This window comes from Sebastes umbrosus, chromosome 20 (genome assembly GCF_015220745.1).
Source record: "Sebastes umbrosus isolate fSebUmb1 chromosome 20, fSebUmb1.pri, whole genome shotgun sequence".
NCBI classification, from domain to species: domain Eukaryota; kingdom Metazoa; phylum Chordata; class Actinopteri; order Perciformes; family Sebastidae; genus Sebastes; species Sebastes umbrosus.
In genome coordinates, this window is record NC_051288.1 from 18,524,916 (window position 1) to 18,544,249 (window position 19,334).

Here is a 19,334-nt window from a genome sequence, read left to right on the forward strand (position 1 = left end):
AATCATTTATTTCCATATATAATCTAGTTTGTATATATAAAATCATAAGGGTTAGTATGACACCCTTTCTGCAAATAAAATGGTGCATATATATAGGGCTTATATATAAAAATACAACAAAACTACTTAGTTATATATAATCATTTATTTCCATATATAATCTAGTTTGTATATATAAAATCGTAAGGGTTAGTATGACACCCTTTCTGCAAATAAAATGGTGCATATATATAGGGCTTATATATAAAAATACAACAAAACTACTTAGTTATATATAATCATTTATTTCCATATATAATCTAGTTTGTATATATAAAATCATAAGGGTTAGTATGACACCCTTTCTGCAAATAAAATGGTGCATATATAGGGCATATATATATATATATAATATGGAATAAATTATAGATAAAATGGTAATGGATGGTTGTAGGATGAAATTATGTCTGATTTTGTAAATAAAAACATTATCTAGAAAGATAATCTAAACTAGTCTTATTCACCATTTTATTTGCAAGAAATTTTATACTAAACCTTTGTGATTTTATTGATACAAACTAGATTATATATGGAAAGAAATTATTATATATAACTAAGTAGTTTTGTTGTATTTTGGGTATATATATATATATATATATATATATACAACATAATCATCCTACAACCACTGTGAGGAGCGAAGCTTTCAATGCCTTTAATGCATTTATATATATATATATATATATATATATAAAAGCATTATCATTATATAAAAGCATTATCATTACAAAAAATTACAATTTTATTTATAGTTTATTCCATATTATATATATATATGTATGTATATATATATTCTGTATAGCTATAAAATAAGCTCGGATATTTCTGAATTGTTTGGTCAAATGCATCACATTATAGTGTTTTTAATGAAATAATATAGAAGTATGTTATGTTGTGCTTCAGGGCACAAACTAAACCCTCAAATATAGAACGACTGAGTTTACATAGTAAGTACTTTTTTTCCCCAGTTCTCTTGAACCTCTCATAACCGTTCGTACAGTCAGTCGGGGTCGGGGGGGGGGTTGTAATATTTCCGACAGGCCCATGAACGCAACACAGTACTTTCCTCTCATCCAATCACGTCGCTCGCTGAGCCAGATGATTGGTGACGTAGTGCGAGCAGAGCGTTTATTTTGGCTCTGCTACTCATTTGTCTTCGCTGTCGCCGCCATTAAACAACAACGGAGACACGCAATAGTGTCGCATGTTTACACCATGATTCAGGGACTACGGAGGCTTCGTCGAGGTGCGGTGTTTTCTGCGAGAGGTTAAGGTGTCCGTAAAGGTAAACATGTGAGCGATTAAAGAGGTGGAAATTACTCTGTTTGAGGAGAAAGGCTTGATAGAGGAGGAGGAGGAGGAGGAAGAGGAGGAGGAGGGAGACTGTACAAGAAGGGTTTGTTGTTGTGGTCCACAGCAGCAACAGAGAAACTAGCAACAGCGAAAACGGTAAGAATTATACATATTATTCTTCAATATTCCTGAATATGACACGTTTTATGGTTGTACTTTCTAGGAATTGTTTGTCAGCTGTTCACGGTAGCTGTGTGTGCTAGGTGGTTAGCTTGCTTACTAGCTTGCTAGCAACATTAGCTACATACATAACACAATAAACCCACCTGTCATGTGCATCAAACCCAGGCTGTTAATCTACTGATTATGAACAGCTGTCAGGTAGTTTTAATGTTTATATCACTCCACAATGTCAAGCTGGGAGTGTTATTGAAGATGTCACACCAAGATGTAAGTTAGTTTACAATGTGTACATACCTGAGGGAACTCCATGAAATCCTTTCATTCATGTATCTAAATACTAGTTTAACATATTGACCTTCAAGATGTCTAACTAGATTTATCACCACAGTTTGACCAGGTGATTTTAGTCTTTCTATCACTCCACAATGTCAAGCTGGGAGTGTTATTGAAGATGCCAGACCAGATGTAAGTTAATTTACAATGTGTACATACTTGAGGGAACATGAAATCTTTTCATTTATGTATCTAAATACTAAATTAACATATTTATTGACCTTCAAGATGAGTGTTTCTAACTAGATTTATCACCACAGTTTGACCAGGTAATTTTAGTCTTTCTATCACTCCACAATGTCAAGCTGGGAGTGTTATTGAAGATGTCACACCAGATGTAAGTTAGTTTACAATGTGTACATACTTGAGGGAACTCCATGAAATCCTTTCATTCATGTATCTAAATACTAGTTTAACATATTTATTGACCTTCAAGATGTCTAACTAGATTTATCACCACAGTTTGACCAGATCATTTTAGTCTTTCTATCACTCCACATCTCAAGCTGGGAGTGTTATTGAAGATGCCAGACCAGATGTAAGTTAGTTTACATTGTGTTGGACTCCATGACATCTCTTAATTTATGTATCTAAATACTAGTTTAACATATTTAGGTAATTTTAGTCTTTCTATCACTCCACAATGTAAAGCTGGGAGTGTTATTGAAGATGTCACACCAAGATGTAAGTTTACAATGTGTACATACTTGAGGGAACTCCATGAAATATTTTCATTTATGCATCTAAATACTAGTTTAACATATTTATTGACCTTCAAGATGAGTGTGTCTAACTAGATTTATCACCACAGTTTGACCAGGTAATTTTAGTCTTTCTATCACTCCACAATGTCAAGCTGGGAGTGTTATTGAAGATGCTACACCAGATGTAAGTTAGTTTACAATGTGTTGGACTCCATACTTGAGGGAACTCTTCATTTATGTATCTAAATACTAGTTTAACATATTAACCTTCAAGATGAGTCACAAAGTTTATGTATCACGTCTAACTAAAAAAAAAAAACACCAAATTGTGGTGATAAATCTAGTGTTTTCTATCACTCCACAATGTCAAGCTGAGAGTGTTATTGAAGATGCCAGACCAGATGTAAGTTAGTTTACAATGTGTGGGACTCCATACTCCATGAAATTTCTTCATTTATGTATTTAAATACTAGTTTAACATATTTATTGACCTTCCAAGATGAGTCACAAAGTTTATGCATCACGTCTAACTAGATTTATCATCACAGTTTTGACCCTCCACAGTGATCCACGATAATGAACAGCTGGCAGGTAATTTTAGTCTTTCTATCACTCCACAATGTCAAGCTGAGAGTGTTATTGAAGATGCCACACCAGATGTAAGTTAGTTTACAGTGTGTTGGACTTGAGGGAACTCCATTAAATCTCTTCATTTATGTGTCTAAATACTAGTTTAACATGTGTTTTGACATTCAAGATGAGTCACAAAGTTTATGCATCACAATCTAACTAAATTTATCACCACTTTGACCCTCCACAGTGATCCACGATGACAGAACAGAGGGTAAAGTGGGCCTGTGACTACTGCACGTATGAGAACTGGCCGTCTGCAGTCAAGTGCACCATGTGCCGTGCACACAAGTCGAGGGGTCCCATCATCACAGAGGAACCCTACAAGATCAGCCCTGATCTGGACCCAAGTCCGGAGTGGGATCCTCCCAGAACTGAGAGTGGCGGCAACCTCCTCATCTGCCCTGACTCCAGTGCTAGGCCGAGAGTCAGGTCAACCAGCATGGCTGAGATTGCCAATAAGTGGTCCTGCCAGATGTGCACCTACCTGAACTGGCCCCGAGCCCTCCGCTGCACACAGTGTCTGTGTCAGCGCCAGAGGACCAGCAGCCCCACCGAGTCCCCCCAGACTTCAGGCACCAACGCAGGCTGTCGTCCTGCTCTCCACTCCCCTGTGGATACCTGTGAGGAGTACAATGACAGAAACAGACTCAACACCCATCAGCAGCACTGGACATGCACGGCTTGCACTTACCAGAACTGGCCCACGACTTTAAAGTGTGTGGCTTGTGACCACCCCAAGCCCAACAACCTAGAAGCCATAGTGCTGGCAGAGTCTCCAGAGCCAGCACCTATGATCAATGAGCAGGACAGGTCTCGTTGGAGGGGAAGTTGCAGTGGAGGCCAGGGCCAAAGGAGGTCCCCTCCTATGCCCAAGAGGGAAGACAGCGTGAAAATGGACTTCCAGAGGATAGAGCTCGCAGCTGGAGCCATGAGCAGCAAGGAGGAGCAAGAGGTCGACTTCAAGAAGCTAAAGCAGATTAGAAATCGAATGAGGAAAACAGACTGGCTGTTCCTCAATGCATGTGCTGGTGAGTTTTCACACGTCATACATCCATCCATCATTATCTGTAACAGTTTATCCTATTCAGGTTCTTGGGGGGGCTGGAGCCAATCCCAGCTGACATTGGGCAAAGGCGGGGTACACCCTGGACAGGTTGCCAGACTATCACAGGGCTGACACTTAGAGACAGACAACCATTCATGTTCATATTCACACCTACGGGCCATTTAGAGTCACACGTTATACAATCCACAGAAAATTACAGCAATTTTGATAAACGATTAAGCCATTTCTGAGGGAAATGCCAGACATCTTTTTGGTCTCTGTTTTATTATATCATTGTAAATTATATATATTTTGGACTGTTGATTTGACAAAACAATCAATTTAAAGGCATCACCTTGGGCTTGGAACATGGGATGTAATTTGTCACAAACTTTGGCATTTCCTACATTAAATTGTCCATCAATAAATTAAAAAATAATAAATGGACAACCCTGTCTCACACAAAATTACGTTCCCATACAACTAAACTGCATAATCAAAATACGCTTTGAGGGAAACGTATTTTCTCCTGGATTACGGTCACTTTTAAATGGAAACAAAACGAAAATGCAACAAAACTACTTAGGAATGTCATTTTTAGGAGACAGGGCTGCAATGGATTACTCAATAATTAAAATAATAAATAGATGCAGCTTTAATTTTAATATATTATTTGCTTGTAGTGTGTCTGTGCACTCTATAGCAACGATTAGAAATATTCAAAGTATGTATTGGGCTCTGATAGTGTGTGAGAATACTTTTGCCCTAATTTCTCAGTGTCTCACCTGAATACTGGGACAAAGAATCCACACTCTTGTCCTGTTTTTCCTTGTAACAACACTTCTATTGTCACACCAGCTTTTTGTTTCCTTCCATGGTGTCATGCTCAGGGATGACCGAGCGAGGTGCTCCAGTCCGAGGCAACCATTATTTTCCCAGTGCAAAACATTTAGTTTCTGCTTAATTCTGTTTTATTATGGTGCAGGTGTTGCCTCACCCTGCAAAGGCCAAGGTTGCATAGTAGTGTGATCCACTTGGTGTTTTTGTTTAGACTCCAAATATTAGAGTACAACAGGGAATTTGCAAAACATGGTCTTGGCAAGCTCTGTGAGAAGGGTTTAATTTCACAAGGTTGTGCTGTGAGGTGGAAAATATCCATCATCAACGAAGCAGAAATGATGCTGAATGGCAGCCTTATAAAGATGTGTAACTAAATGGCTTGTAGGAATTTGATCCAGCTCATCAGTGAACCCCTAGCTGCCCTCGCTCTGCCACTGAGAGTGTCTTTGAGAAACTGAGAGGGTGTGAGTGCTTTCCAGCCGCTGGGGATGAATGGGCCGTCTGGGCAGCGCAGTGAGAGTGTAGGCCGTGGACCAGAGACTCTCCTGGCTCGCAGTCAACCGACCCTGTAAACAGTGGTGCTTATGTGCTGAGCATGGGCCCTAGGAGGCAAAAATAGCCTTGACAAGACATGAACACCAGTCAACAACAAAAAAGCAAAGAAAAGCATGAGGGCAGCACATGATCAGCATCTTCCTGACCTTTGCACTGACTGCCCTTTCCAAGTTGTTGTGGAATAGAAAACATTACTCTCTCTAGGTTTTTTTTTTACGTTAAACTACGTTATATAGACACCTCCAGCCTTTTGATTTAACTCTGAATGCTGTTTTTATTCCTACCGTGTCAGCTGACTTTTTTACAGTTGGGCTCTTCAAAGTGTTTTGTCAGTTGGAGGAAGTGCCTGAGTGGAGCAGCACATTATGGCCAAGCCAAGCACTTCCTCAGGCCGCACAACTTTGATTTCACTTCGCTCTTCTGTTTCTGGTCTAATGTTTTTTCAGGGCTCTGTAGTTGGGCCAAAATCGGATGATCCCATTGATTCTACTTTCCCTGAAAAGGAAGCAGACTCTGTTTGTTTAATATTGTTCTTTAGTTTAGACTGTAACCGGTGAGTTCTTGCAATTGTAGATTATATTTGTCTGTATTTAAACTAGGGCTGTCAATCGATTAAAATATTTAATCGTGACTAATCACAGTTTTTTTTATCTGTTCAAAATGTACCTTAAAGGGAAATTTGTCAAGTATTTAATATTCTTATCAACATGGTAGTAGGCAAATAAGCTTGCTTTATGGAAATGTATGTATATATTTATTATTGGAAATCAATTAACAACACAAAACAATGGCAAATATTGTTCAGAAACCCTCACAGGTACTGCATTTAGCATAAAAATATATGCTCAAATCATAACATGGCAAACTCAAGCCCAACTGGCAACAACAGCTATCAGTGTGTCAGTGTGCTGACTTGACTATGACTTGCCCCAAACTGCATGTGATTATCATAAAGTGGGCATGTCTGTAAAGAGGAGACTCGTGGGTACCCATAGAACCCATTTTCATTCACATATCTTGAGGTCAGAGGTCAAGGGACCTCTTTGAACATGGCCATGACTGTTTATCCTTGCCAAAATTGAGCTTAAGTTTGGAGCGCATATTTTTTGACAAGCTAGTATGATATGGTTGGTACCAATGGATTCCTTAGGTTTTCTAGTTTCAGTTTGTAGAAATTGTGGTCACAAACCTAATTGACTCTTTTAGTTTGATTAGTTCAAATAACACAATATTAATGACTGTCCAGATAGGCCATTATGAGACTGATATTATATAGACTGATCCCGGCATAATAATGAGGTTTTTAAAATGTGTCCCAATTCCACACTACTTACTAATCCTGTAAAGTACACATTATGTTCTAATCTTCATAGTATACAATTGTGGCTGTTAGTAAATTCATGTAAAAAACCCTGCAAAGTGCTCAAACAGCTTAACATGCTGTAAGTCCAGGGGACCTTAAGCGACATACATGAAACCTGCCTTGGCGGAGGTCTGCGCTCTCTGAGTGCACTTCTAGTATTAACACCTGTGCCTAATAGAATAACAATAAAAGCAAGATAAATGTAGTAAACTAACATAGAAAAGTAATATTGTGCATAATATTGAAAGTAATATTGTACATGTTCTGTTATTGTGTTACTTTAATTATGGGTGGAATTATAGTAAAAATTAATTATTCCCCTTTTTGCTGGGAACCCCCTCAAAGACCCCTGGGGGTCCAGATCCACCTTTGAAAACCACTGGCCTCAATGTACCTCAATGATGCAGCTTACCAAGTACTGTCAATATTGGTATTGGGATGCACTCCAGGTACCTGGCATGACATGCAACACAGTTCCTTGGCTGGAATTGAATTGGAATTTGTGGTTATGTGTATACGCCTTAACCGTTAGGCTATCTTGGCGTCCCCATGATTTCTACTGCACAGTGCAGTGCACACTCTTTTTAGGAAGAACATACTTTTTAAGCAGGAGTGTGCTGAATTAAAGACTTTTTCATTTCACCAATGCGTTTAAGGCCTTAATCAGTATTTTTTTTTTGCAATGTGAGAGCACACATATCAACAGCACAGTCAACTTTGACCTTAACTAAGCACATTGAACCTGCAGTCCGCAGAATGTTTCTGGCATCATTGGGCAAAAAAATCCATAATAACCTTTCAGCATATTGTAATTCAAGTGCCCTGAGAGAAAACTAGACTTCTGCACCTCCTCATGGCTCTGTTTTCAGGCTTTAGAAAATCTAGGCCGTGACGGCAGACTTTGACCACTCACAGATCATTTCAGAGAGAGAGCGCTCTTATTGGCTGTTCATTCAACGGAGGCAATCACTGGTGAAGTCGGATCAAACGGTCAAACTAGGCAGCGCTGATCAAATATGAATCAATATTCTGTTACTGTAATGCCTATTTCTTACATCAAATGTTTTCAGAAACATCTTGTAATGTACTGTTTAGCTGTAAAATGAAAAAGTTTGTGACGGCAGACTATTGATTCATATTTGATCAGCGCTGCCTAGTTTGACCGTTTGATCGGAGTCTGCGAGTGATTGACAGCTGCTCAGAGACGGCAAGGCTCTAGCTCGGCTATGATTAGTTGTTTTCCTCCGGTCTGTGAAATCTTGCAGATGCCATTAGGAGCACCGGAGGACACAGAGGGACATGATTTTTATCAGATTACCTGTCTCATGCACTAATGTCAGGATATAGTGACCGTTTAATAAAAATAACTTTTTTAAATCATATTTGCTCTAATTCTACGCACTGCAGCTTTAATTGTGTGTATTTTGTTTTTCCAAATAACCTTTATTCATACACCTGCAAAACAGGTCACCAGGTTTTGCTTTTCCTCCAGCATGACAGTGGCTACGTTGCTGCCAAAATCATTCGGCATCCATTTACAGATCCGTGTTTGCATAGTTTCACCCATTATGTGTAAAGGGGACTAGGCGTTCCTGGCACGTTCCCATCCAGGTTCTCTTAAGGTAACAGTCCTCATCCTCTGCCAGAGAGGGCACAACCTACCTCACATTCAAACTAGCCAGCGCTTCAGCGTTCAGTGTGCTCTGCCCTCGCTGCCGCTCATTTCACTCGTAACAGATGTTGAGACTGTGGAGGGGGGGGGGGGACGCTAATCTGCACAGACTGTCCTCTGTCTGACACCGCCCTCTGATAGCTCTGCATTATAAGCTACACTGCTCTGTCTGTCCTGCTGTGTAGTAGCCTGACTGTGTGATAACTGCTCCCACACTGGGTTAGCTAGTGGCTACATCTAGAGGTCATCCGAGTTGTGGATTGACGCCAAGATCTCCGTTCAATCGGAATCATTTTAGAGTTTAACTCATTTGAAGTTGAATTTTGTTTTGCAAATTCCTCCCAGTTTTTAATATTAACTGCTTGCGACTAAGAGTGTGATGTGTTTGCACAGTTTGATGGATATTTCTGTAGCTCTTTCATTGATTACGGCAGGCTGTCTGTTACATCTCGCTTCTATTACAAGCAAGGACACGGGGTTGTAACTGCTCCAAAAGCCGGTCTAATCCATTTACAAAGAATAGGCCTGTTTTAAAAGGATTTCCCATGTCTTTCTACATTAATTTATTTTTCTTTTGCAGATGTGTTTGAACAGAATCACTGGTATTAGGTAAATTAAATATGTGTCACCTTTATCTAACTTCAATCGACTGTGTACATGAATTCCTAGAAAAGCAACTGCACCAGTATGTCAAGTCACTGATCCATTTATTAAACATTTCCGTACTAAAGTTTGTCTTCTGTTTTCTGACCCTCCTTCCTCTCCTTGCTGCAGGCGTGGTGGAGGGAGACCTGGCAGCAATAGAAGCCTACAAGTCATCCGGTGGCGACATCGCCCGGCAGCTCACCGCTGACGAGGTGCAGCTCCTCAACCGGTCCTCAGCGTTTGACGTTGGCTTCACCCTGGTCCATCTGGCCATCCGCTTCCAGAGGCAAGACATGCTAGCCATCCTGCTCACAGAGGTAAACATGCTTATAGATTTAGTTTGTTTTCGCCAACCCACTGGGGTGCCAAAATTTAGCCTAACTTTATTTAGCCCCCTTCACTCTAGCTTTAAAACTGAGCTTGCTACAGCCTCTGAACAACAGTAAAGTCGGCCGAGGGCGCTGGCGCCTTGAAGGATTTGAAGTGGTTAAACCCTGACTACACACATATTTCTGAATACACCATGCAGCAGAATCAGTAGTGGAATCAGATTTTTATTTTTCCTCTCCCTATGAAGATTATATAGAGTCTTATAAAAGAGAATAGGTAACTACCAGTACTCTTGTGATTGTCTTTACAGCAGTGCATTATACAAAATCTGACCATCAAATTGTCATAAGTGTTCCTGTAATACTGATGCTATTCTCTACTTCTCCTCGTCAACCACGTCCGTCTATAATTGTTCTGCGCCAGAGTGGACGATATATAGCAGATGCCTGTAATGCCTTTAATTACAGCAGAAGTGCACTTTAAGGATTAGGTGGAGGATTAGCCTGGCTGCAGTCCTGCCACTGGTTCCTAATGGACATGATGCCACAGAGCTGATGTGGTTTGCAAGGAAGGCAAGCAACGATTAGGAAAGCCACAGAGGGCTGCACTGTGAATCAAGTCGCTGAGGTTGGAAGAGAAAAATGCCTCTTCGCTGTGTATGGCAGAATTTGAGCCTCAATATAACAAAAACATACGTGCAAAATATTATATATGAGAAAATCCTGTCAACATTTGTCCATATTGCTCATCCTTAATAAATAAATTCATGGAAATTCATTCAAATTTAAAGCTTTGTTTATGATTTACATGTATCGGATCATGCCTGTATTGGTGTATTTACCTCTAACTTCCAATGAATTATCTGTATGTCTTTCAGGTGAACCAGCAGGCAGCTAAGTGCATCCCCTCCATGGTGTGTCCGGAGCTGACGGAGCAGATCCGCAGGGAGATTGCAGCATCACTACATCAACGCAAAGGAGACTTCGCCTGTTACTTCCTCACTGACCCGGTCACCTTCACCCTGCCTGCAGGTACCCATGATATCTTGATCAAAACACTTCACTTACTGGCCTTCTTGCATATGTGCAATTGAATACCTTCTCTGTTTGTCCCAAAATAAATTAGGCTTCAAAGAGTGCTGAAGGAATGAGTCCAAAAACCCAGAAATGAGTTTATATTTTAGCACTTCTGCTTCCCTCGTCTCGAAGTCAATGTTTTTTTTCTGCCAATTGCATTCATGCTTAAAAAAATCATACAAGTGGTGTTCATTTGTGGAGATTATCTTGCTGAACAAAACGTTTAAGCATCATGAACTTGAGTTTGCCACAGGGCTTATTTTCTGCAACGATACAAATTCCAAATGGAAAAATTCTTGGATGGCCTACAAAAATACATCAACCCTTAAGCACTTTATTGGCCTCCAATGACAATAAATCATCTCAATAAACTCCTCAAATTAACAATATCCATCCCCAAAAAAACAGTTGTAACATTTGTTTTTGAAGTCCGTAGATGAAGATTGTCATTGAATACTGCAGGGTACATTTATTCTGCAAGTGTAGAATGGAAAAATACATAATTATGTAATTTTTTTTTTTTTTTTTGGGAGGGATTGTATTCATGTTTAAATTCCATGCACATCTGGCGAATTTTCCTCTAAACAGTATAAAAGTGCAACATTTCAGTGTGTGATCTTGACCGTTTTCCCCACTCTCTGGAGAACTGGGGGAATGACGTCTAGCCTTGTTGTTGTTGTTCAGCGTTGCTCAGAGAAACAGCAGCTCAGTGTCCTGTCCCCGTGGCATAACGTCTTCCCTGAAACGACATGCACTTTGCTTTTCAGAGCTACCAGTTGTATTCTGATTCTGAGCTGCCAGTGCCGCTGGGATGAAAGATTATGCAGGCTTCACTGATAGATTTGAATTTATTTTTTTCGTGTTATGCCAAGTATTTCTTTGCAGACTGATTTTGGCCAGAGGCCAGCTGCAGGGCGCTCTCCCTCTGTTTCTGTCTCTCTCTCTGTTTCAAACAAAGCCAGTGCCATTCACTATTGAGCCAGAGAATAGCCACCAGTGTTCTGGCTTTGTGTGTGCACAGTTCAATACACACAGAAGCACAACATGCTGTACAGAGCTTGTGCCATTGACAAAATGTCAGCCAATGAATGGAATTGCAAAGAACATCCCCTCTGTGTGTCATTTCTGTAGCGTTTCTGTTGCAGAGCACCATTAGGGTTATAATGAGCATAAAAATATAATATCTTTCCCATATGTCTTTGCAGATATAGAGGATTTGCCACCTGCTGTCCAAGAGAAGTTGTTTGATGAGGTATTGGATCGAGATGTGCAGAAAGGTACCAAAGATTTATTCATTTTCATATCTGGTATTTGCGCGTATCCCCAGTCTACATTTAAGTCCAATCACATGTGTTAAGACGTGATGGGTTTTGGTTACCTGTGAGTGATGATCGGGCTGTGCTGTCTAAAAACCAACATCTGCTCTTGTGTACTTCCGTCCCCAACCAGCTCATCACCTCCTGCTTCATCTTACATACCCTCTCTAATTAGGTTAATTGAGCTCACTGGTTTCCCTCCGTTCATGTGAATGAGACCCAGATGGAGGCTGGAGCGAGGGGCTGGGAGGTGGAATTAAAGAAAAGGCTGCTATATGTTGCTATCTGTATTTTTCTGTGTACCGGCTGTGAAAACAAATATCCATCTGGGATAATAAATCTAAATCCAAACATAGCTGAGGAATCAGTGAAGGTGTGTTCAATAATATCTTAAGAGAAAAGAAAAGGCTGAGGAGCAGGTTATGCAATGCACTATTTGTTTTAATAACGACTAGCTGCAGGAGTTACATATCTGAAACACTCAATGCAGCGTCTACTGTATGCTCCCATGCTGAGTTTTTGTTAACAGATTAAGGACGATCAGCTTTTGAGTTGTATTTTCAGCCCCCTTTTTAATTCGGGTTGTTCTCATAAACCCAGTCTTATTTGTTCATTGGTCAGCTGAGGGAAAAAATACAGCCACTGGTCATATGTTAAAAAGTTTAAACTTAAAACTTGTTGTTTTTAATGCAAAGTACAAAAACAGATGGGCTTGAACATAGCGCGATGGAACCTGTCGTTCCTCCTTAGTGCCCTCACCCCACACTAATGCATTTTCTCTTTCTGTGTATAGAGTTGGAAGAGGAATCTCCTGTCATCAACTGGTCACTGGAGCTGGGCACACGCCTGGACAGTCGTCTCTATGCATTGTGGAATCGCACAGCCGGAGACTGTCTGTTGGACTCTGTTCTACAGGCCACCTGGGGCATCTACGACAAGGACTCTGTTCTCCGCAAGACCCTCCATGACAGCCTGCATGACTGCTCCCATTGGTGAGACAACCAACCCTACACAGAGCCCCTATAGTCATATAATCCAAGAAGCATTTTATGACTTTAAATACTGTAATGTATTATGAAAACGTCCCACATCCAAAATGTTTTTGAATCTTACAGCATCAATCAATCTAAGTCCTAAACAAGATTTGACACATTAAAGGGCGGGTCCATTATTTATTTGTTTATTTTTTATCATTCTGTAGCCTCCCAGTGGTGTTCCTTATGTATTAAAATGGACCCACCCTTTTAAAAAATGTCTCACAAAGTAAAGGAGAACATTCGTAACATAGCACTCATAACATTCATAAGGACATTTTTACTACCAGATAGTCATGAGTCTCACATTTGAAGTGAAGTGTAGATTGCTGCCTTTCTGGCTTTCCTGTCTTTCAGTGTCATAACAGCTGAGGTTGTATTTCATTTCATAAATGCGTATGTCCTGAGTAATAGTGTAAAAAGGTTCCTGGTTGTCTGCAGCCAGTGGGCTGCCTATTCAATCATGCTCTGATGGCAGTTTAGTGGTTTTGATAATTTGAATAGGAGGAAATGCTTTTCCTCAAGATATTTACATACTTCCCTTCACACACAGGTTTGATTACTTAGTAAAGAATAGACATGAAATAGATATCCTGCTTTTTAATGTGTATTTTAGTAGGTATGTGGATGATTTTGTTCCTTATGTATAGTTTAAATAGGTTTCTTTAGACTCCTTTAAAAGCGTGTTAATTTGAGTCTTCTAAAAGACTGCTATATAAGTAGGGTGACATTAGTCTGAAATTTGATTCAAATGAACTTTAAAATATATATAAACTAACATGTAACTTTGTTTTTAGGTTTTACACACGCTGGAAGGAGTGGGAGTCGTGGTACTCGCAGAGTTTCGGGTTGCATTTCTCCCTGAGAGAGGAGCAGTGGCAGGAGGACTGGGCGTTCATCCTGTCGTTGGCCAGCCAGGTAATTATGAGGTTCCTTCTGGTTTACTCACTTCCTTCCTCTAGTTCACGATCAATCGAAGCACAGAAAATGGCCCAGTATGATGTGGTCGCTCTGTAAAGGGAGTGTGTGTGAGCTTCTTTTAGATAGGTTTTGTAAGGGGATAGAAGTTGTGAGGAACAAGGGAGTGATACTTGGAAAATAAAATGTTAACATTGATGCATTCTCATATGCGAACCATGACGATTCTTATTTTGGATTGTTGGAAAGTTAAATGCCATAGATATTACACCACGTTAATTATTTAGTGATTGTGACTTGCTTTAGAAGAACTGCCTTGCATGCATTTAGAAAAGGATGTTCACCTCCTCATTATTACTCCTATTGCACAAATAGGACAAACTGTGTACTCTCGTTTTTTTGGTTTTGAAGACAAACCATGTTGTTTTGTTCTTCCTATTGTTGCTTTGGGGGAGAAGAAAAGAAAAAGAAAATCTTCCTTCTCCTGGTTAAAGGCACCCTGTGGATTTTTCTTATAAATAAGCACAGTAGGGATGTCATGAGAACTGATACTTCAGTACCAAGTTAATGCCAAATTTCTGAAGATGTGATGGTACTTGTTTTTCTACAATACCGTCAAGGCTCGAGACTAATGGCGTCCCATTGTCCCGGGGACAATAGAAAATGTGTTTGGGACACAGTAAACAAACTATTGATGCATCCAGGGGACACACCCTATATTTTCCCTGATAACGCTACATTGCAAATAACAAATCCACGTTGAAATCAGCAGAACGAGAGCTAGTTAACGTTAGCTGTTAGCCTAGGCCAAACAAAAGCCAGTATGCAAACAGTATTAAAGGAGTGTATTTTTGAAGTACATGAGATGTATTGCTATACTTTTGTTTTTTAACGTGGTATCGAATTGGTATCGAGAATCGTGGATTTTTACAAGTAGCGACTACTATATTTCTGGTATCGTGACACCCCTAGAGCACAGTTATTTTTACATTCAGTGTTTTTCACCAAAACACTTTGTGGGAATTCTTTAGGCCTAACACACACTGTTGAATGCATTGGTCAGTCAATCATTGCAAAAGCTTGGCTGGCATGCACATCTGCATTACTATCCTCTGCTGTTGGCAGGAATGCGAATCACATCACCTGTATCTTATGTACGTACTGTACATACGCGTCCTTATTTGTTGTGTGCTAAGAGAGCGTGAGATACCTAGAAAACAGGGACCCGCTCTTCAAAACATCGCATCATACTAGCGGTCAAAAACACTCCACAGGGTACCTTTTAACTTGCTTTAAGTTCACGGCAGCTGTGGCCATGTTTTGGATCTCAATGTGGGTATTAATTTACTTTTCTGTCATGTCCTTTCACTGCAATTTGCAAGAGCTACCATCTTAGAGTGGCATTCTTTAAAATCGAATTTAATGACCTGCAATTGCGGGGAGCGTGGGGGCATGTCCAAACAGCAGTTCAACTTCCTTTGAAACACCACAAAGTTCAAGTTTTGGTTTGGGACATACTTGAACCTGGAGAGACATATTTACACTGTATGATGTACATAAACACTTGTGTACTAAAACCTTTAATCCACATTGTGAGGTAGAAGGTCTAAAATATGGACGCCAAGTTGTAACTGCACAGAAAGCAATTCAATACTCAGCACTGTCTCATCTTAATGCTTTCATTGAGTGTTGCTCATTAACATTCATGCCAGTAAAGTGAATGGACTGAATGGAAGGTGGATCTTGTATGAATGACAGCGAGGACATAAGCAGTTATTATAGATCCCCTAAGATAGAGTTGTTGTTGTCATCTGCTTTGCTTGGCTCGCCTGCTGAAGCAGCACTCCCTTCCAACATGTGACCTTGGGATTATAGGCATTTAGCACAGAGAGCCACTCCACCGGCAGTATAAACAAACACAGCAAAAGCTACCATGTGATAACCTCGTCTGAAGCTTTGACGGTGATGGAGAGATGAAATCCAAAGGATAAGATCAGCCTTTGTACATCCCAACCCATAATTGTGGATGACTTTGAAGCCCCCTTTCAACATGAAATGTCATTGTAGCTATAGAATATTTAAAAGAAGCTGTGCAGTCTGCTTATTCAGTACAACACCTGAGAGATGAGAAGGAGAAGGGGTGGCATGCAGATGTGCTCTTATGCACCTGAGCTGCAGGTTCAGTGTGCAGGGCACTCTGTGCTGCAATATGATGACAGTCTCAGCACTCTTCACTGTTTGTGTTTGTATTAATATTGAATGTACATTTGAGGGAAGTTTATATGATTACAACTACTGTATGATGTGTTTTTTTGTTTCTCTTGTTCTTCCACTCAGCCCGGGGCCAGCCTGGAGCAGACCCATATTTTTGTTCTTGCACACATTCTTCGCAGACCGATCATAGTCTACGGAGTGAAATACTACAAAAGTTTCCGTGGGGAAACGTTAGGATACACTCGTTTTCAAGGTGAGGCAACATTTTATACTTTATAGCTTTCTGTGACTTTTTTCGACATGCTATACTAGGACTTTTTTTATCACTTTTTTGACGAACTATAGTATGACTTTTTTTTTTTTTTTTTTTTTACTTTTTTCGACATACTATACTATAACTTTTTTTTTTTTTTTTTACTTTTTTCGACATACTATATTACGACTTTTTTTTTTTTTTTTTTACTTTTCCAACATACTATACTATAACTTTTTTTTTTTTTTTTTTACTTTTTTCGACATATTATACTATGACTTTTTTTTAACTTTTTTTTACTTTGACTTTTTTTTTAAAACTTACTATATACTATGACTTTTTTTTTTTTTTTTTTTTTACTTTTTTCAACATACTATACTATGACTTTTTTTTTTTTTACATTTTTATGACAAACTATACTATGACTTTTATTATTTTTTTTACTTTTTTCGACATGTTATACTGTCTTTTATTTTTTTTTACTTTTTTCGACATACTATGACTTTTTTTTTTTTTTTACTTTTTCCGACTTACTATACAATGACTTTTTTTTTTTTTTACTTTTTTCAACATACTATACTGTGACTTTTTTTTTTTTTTTTTTACTTTTTTTGACATACTATATTATGACTTTTTTTTTACTTTTTTCAACATACTATACTGTGACTTTTTTTTTTTTTTACTTTTTTCAACATACTATACTGTGACTTTTTTTTTTTTTTTTTTACTTTTTTTGACATACTATATTATGACTTTTTTTTTACTTTTTTCAACATACTATACTGTGACTTTTTTTTTTTTTTTACTTTTTCGACATACTATATTATGGCTTTTTTTTTTTTTTTACTTTTTTCAACATACAATACTGTGACTTTTTTTTTAACTTTTTTTGACATACTATACTATGACTTTTTTCTTTAACTGGGGTAGGTGTAGAACTGAAGCCATAGCGTTGGTCTATATTGCACACTAAATGTCTGGTGATTGGTGACTCCTGAAGAAGCAGGGCACCATGCTGCACCACAGAGCTGCTCTCTGCTGCACAACGAGCCTGTTGTTTCCAGTCAGCTGAAACGCAGCCACTTTTGATGTCGGGTCAGATTTGAGATGGTGCTTGGCCCCAACTGACATTCACACACACTGTAATTTGAGTGTAGAGCTGCAGGGTGGCTCGAGTGCTGTGGAGTACAGAAGCTCCCAGCTGGTCTGACTTGATATCTGTGTGTGTGTTTTAGGTGTGTACCTGCCTCTGTTATGGGAGCAGAGTTTCTGCTGGAAGAGCCCCATTGCCCTGGGCTACACTCGGGGCCACTTCTCGGCCCTGGTGGCCATGGAGAACGACGGCTACGACAATCGCGGTGCGGGCGCCAACCTCAATACTGACGATGATGTCACGGTCACTTTCTTGCCACTGGTGGACAGCGAGAGGAAGCTGCTGCACATTCACTTCCTGTCTGCGCAAGAGGTAAGGGCTGATGCTACATAATATGAGCTCCAGCTGTACGCTATTGTTTTCTATTTTCAAAACAAAAGTTGTTTAATATAAAAAAAAATGCTCAAACTTGTATTAAAAAAAAACACATTTTACCAGATAATGCATATGTTTATGAAAATATTAATATTTTCTGAGCTGTTGGTCTGCAAGTCACCTTATTTGCTGTAAATTACAGCAGTCTGTGTCTTCATGCAGGAGAAAACGACACACTTTGGGATGTAAAATCCGAGTGAAACCCATGTTAAACCAATGTGCTCCTTTTTACAAAAATGACTGTGATCACACCAGCAGTTTCCCATCTTAAATATGTCATAACAAGTAACCGCGTGTTTGTTCGTGACTCAGATGGGCAACGAGGAGCAGCAGGAGAAGCTGCTGAGGGAATGGCTGGACTGCTGCGTGACAGAAGGAGGCATGCTGGCAGCCATGCAGAAGAGCTCTCGCCGCCGTAACCACCCCCTGGTCACCCAGATGGTGGAGAAGTGGTTGGACAGATACCGCCAGATCCGCCCCTGTGCCTCTCTGTCTGACGGCGAGGAAGAGGAGGACGAAGACGAGTGAATGAGGGGGGAGGTAAAGATGAAAGAGAGAGAGCCCTTAAATCTGAGACTGGACACTGTAGGCTCTGGGAGAGTACCTTACTATCTATATTTCTTTTTTTCTTTCTCCAAAATGTAAAATCTTTAACTTGTAATGCATGTGTTGTGTGAGCTCTGTGATAGATATAAAAGATACCAGCACCAACAAACCGAATCCCTTTTACCGCTCCGATGAAAGCACATCAAGTCCACTTAGTTTGCCTCCCTGTACTCAGATTTCTCCTTATTTGTTAGCAAAGTAATTATCTGGACCTGACAGAAATACTAGAACATATAGGAAAATATACCGTATTTAAGGAAATCCCAAAGCTGCACTAGATGAGAAATTTAATTTACAGAATTGCCTGACGGAAATGTTGCTTAAAACCGAGAGAATGCTGATCTTTGTGTGTATGTTAAGGTTTAAAGAGCACCTGTTTTTTTTTTTCTGATTGCTGATCCCGTCTGCAAACCCCTTCCGATGTTTGGATTTATTTATTTGTTTAGGAGATTTAGCGCGCGGAAGCGATACCTTTGTTCTGCCCCGTTTTATCTGTGTTCCGTTTGATCCGTTCAGTCTTGAAGTATTTTATTTTGCACAGATGATACCTACATTCTGTGAGGGGAGGGGGAAAAAGGAAAGTACGTAAGTTTACTGACATTTTTACGTGTGATTTAGTAGCTCATTGTCATGTTAGAGTGGGTGGTGGTGACGCTGGTGGGGAAAAGAAAACCAAACACTCTGCCTCTTTCTATAGAGTGCATTAATATTAAATTTGACTCACTTGCATCCTCTGTTTCCATTTGCATTTGTG

General features: G+C 39.6%; 1 protein-coding gene across 1 annotated transcript; it reads left to right on the top strand.

The window, feature by feature from the left end:
- Positions 1–1,177: 1,177 nt before the first annotated feature.
- On the top strand, positions 1,178–19,309 carry zranb1a (zinc finger, RAN-binding domain containing 1a). The gene is made up of 10 exons (XM_037756041.1): positions 1,178–1,488; positions 3,373–4,213; positions 9,435–9,622; positions 10,513–10,666; positions 11,917–11,988; positions 12,821–13,019; positions 13,859–13,979; positions 16,317–16,446; positions 17,682–17,911; positions 18,287–19,309. Exons 2-10 carry the CDS (start codon positions 3,382–3,384, stop codon positions 18,500–18,502), a joined length of 2,142 nt encoding a protein of 713 aa, XP_037611969.1. The 5' UTR covers positions 1,178–1,488; positions 3,373–3,381; the 3' UTR covers positions 18,503–19,309.
- The last annotated feature ends 25 nt before the right edge of the window (positions 19,310–19,334 follow it).

Excerpts from the sequence above, each read along its gene's own strand:
- zranb1a (XM_037756041.1), top strand. The coding sequence starts at position 3,382 with ATGACAGAACAGAGGGTAAAGTGGGCCTGTGACTACTGCACGTATGAG. Across the intron at positions 9,623-10,512 it reads TAGCCATCCTGCTCACAGAG|GTGAACCAGCAGGCAGCTAA; the intron begins GTAAACATGCTT and ends TATGTCTTTCAG. Across the intron at positions 16,447-17,681 it reads AGGATACACTCGTTTTCAAG|GTGTGTACCTGCCTCTGTTA; the intron begins GTGAGGCAACAT and ends TGTGTGTTTTAG.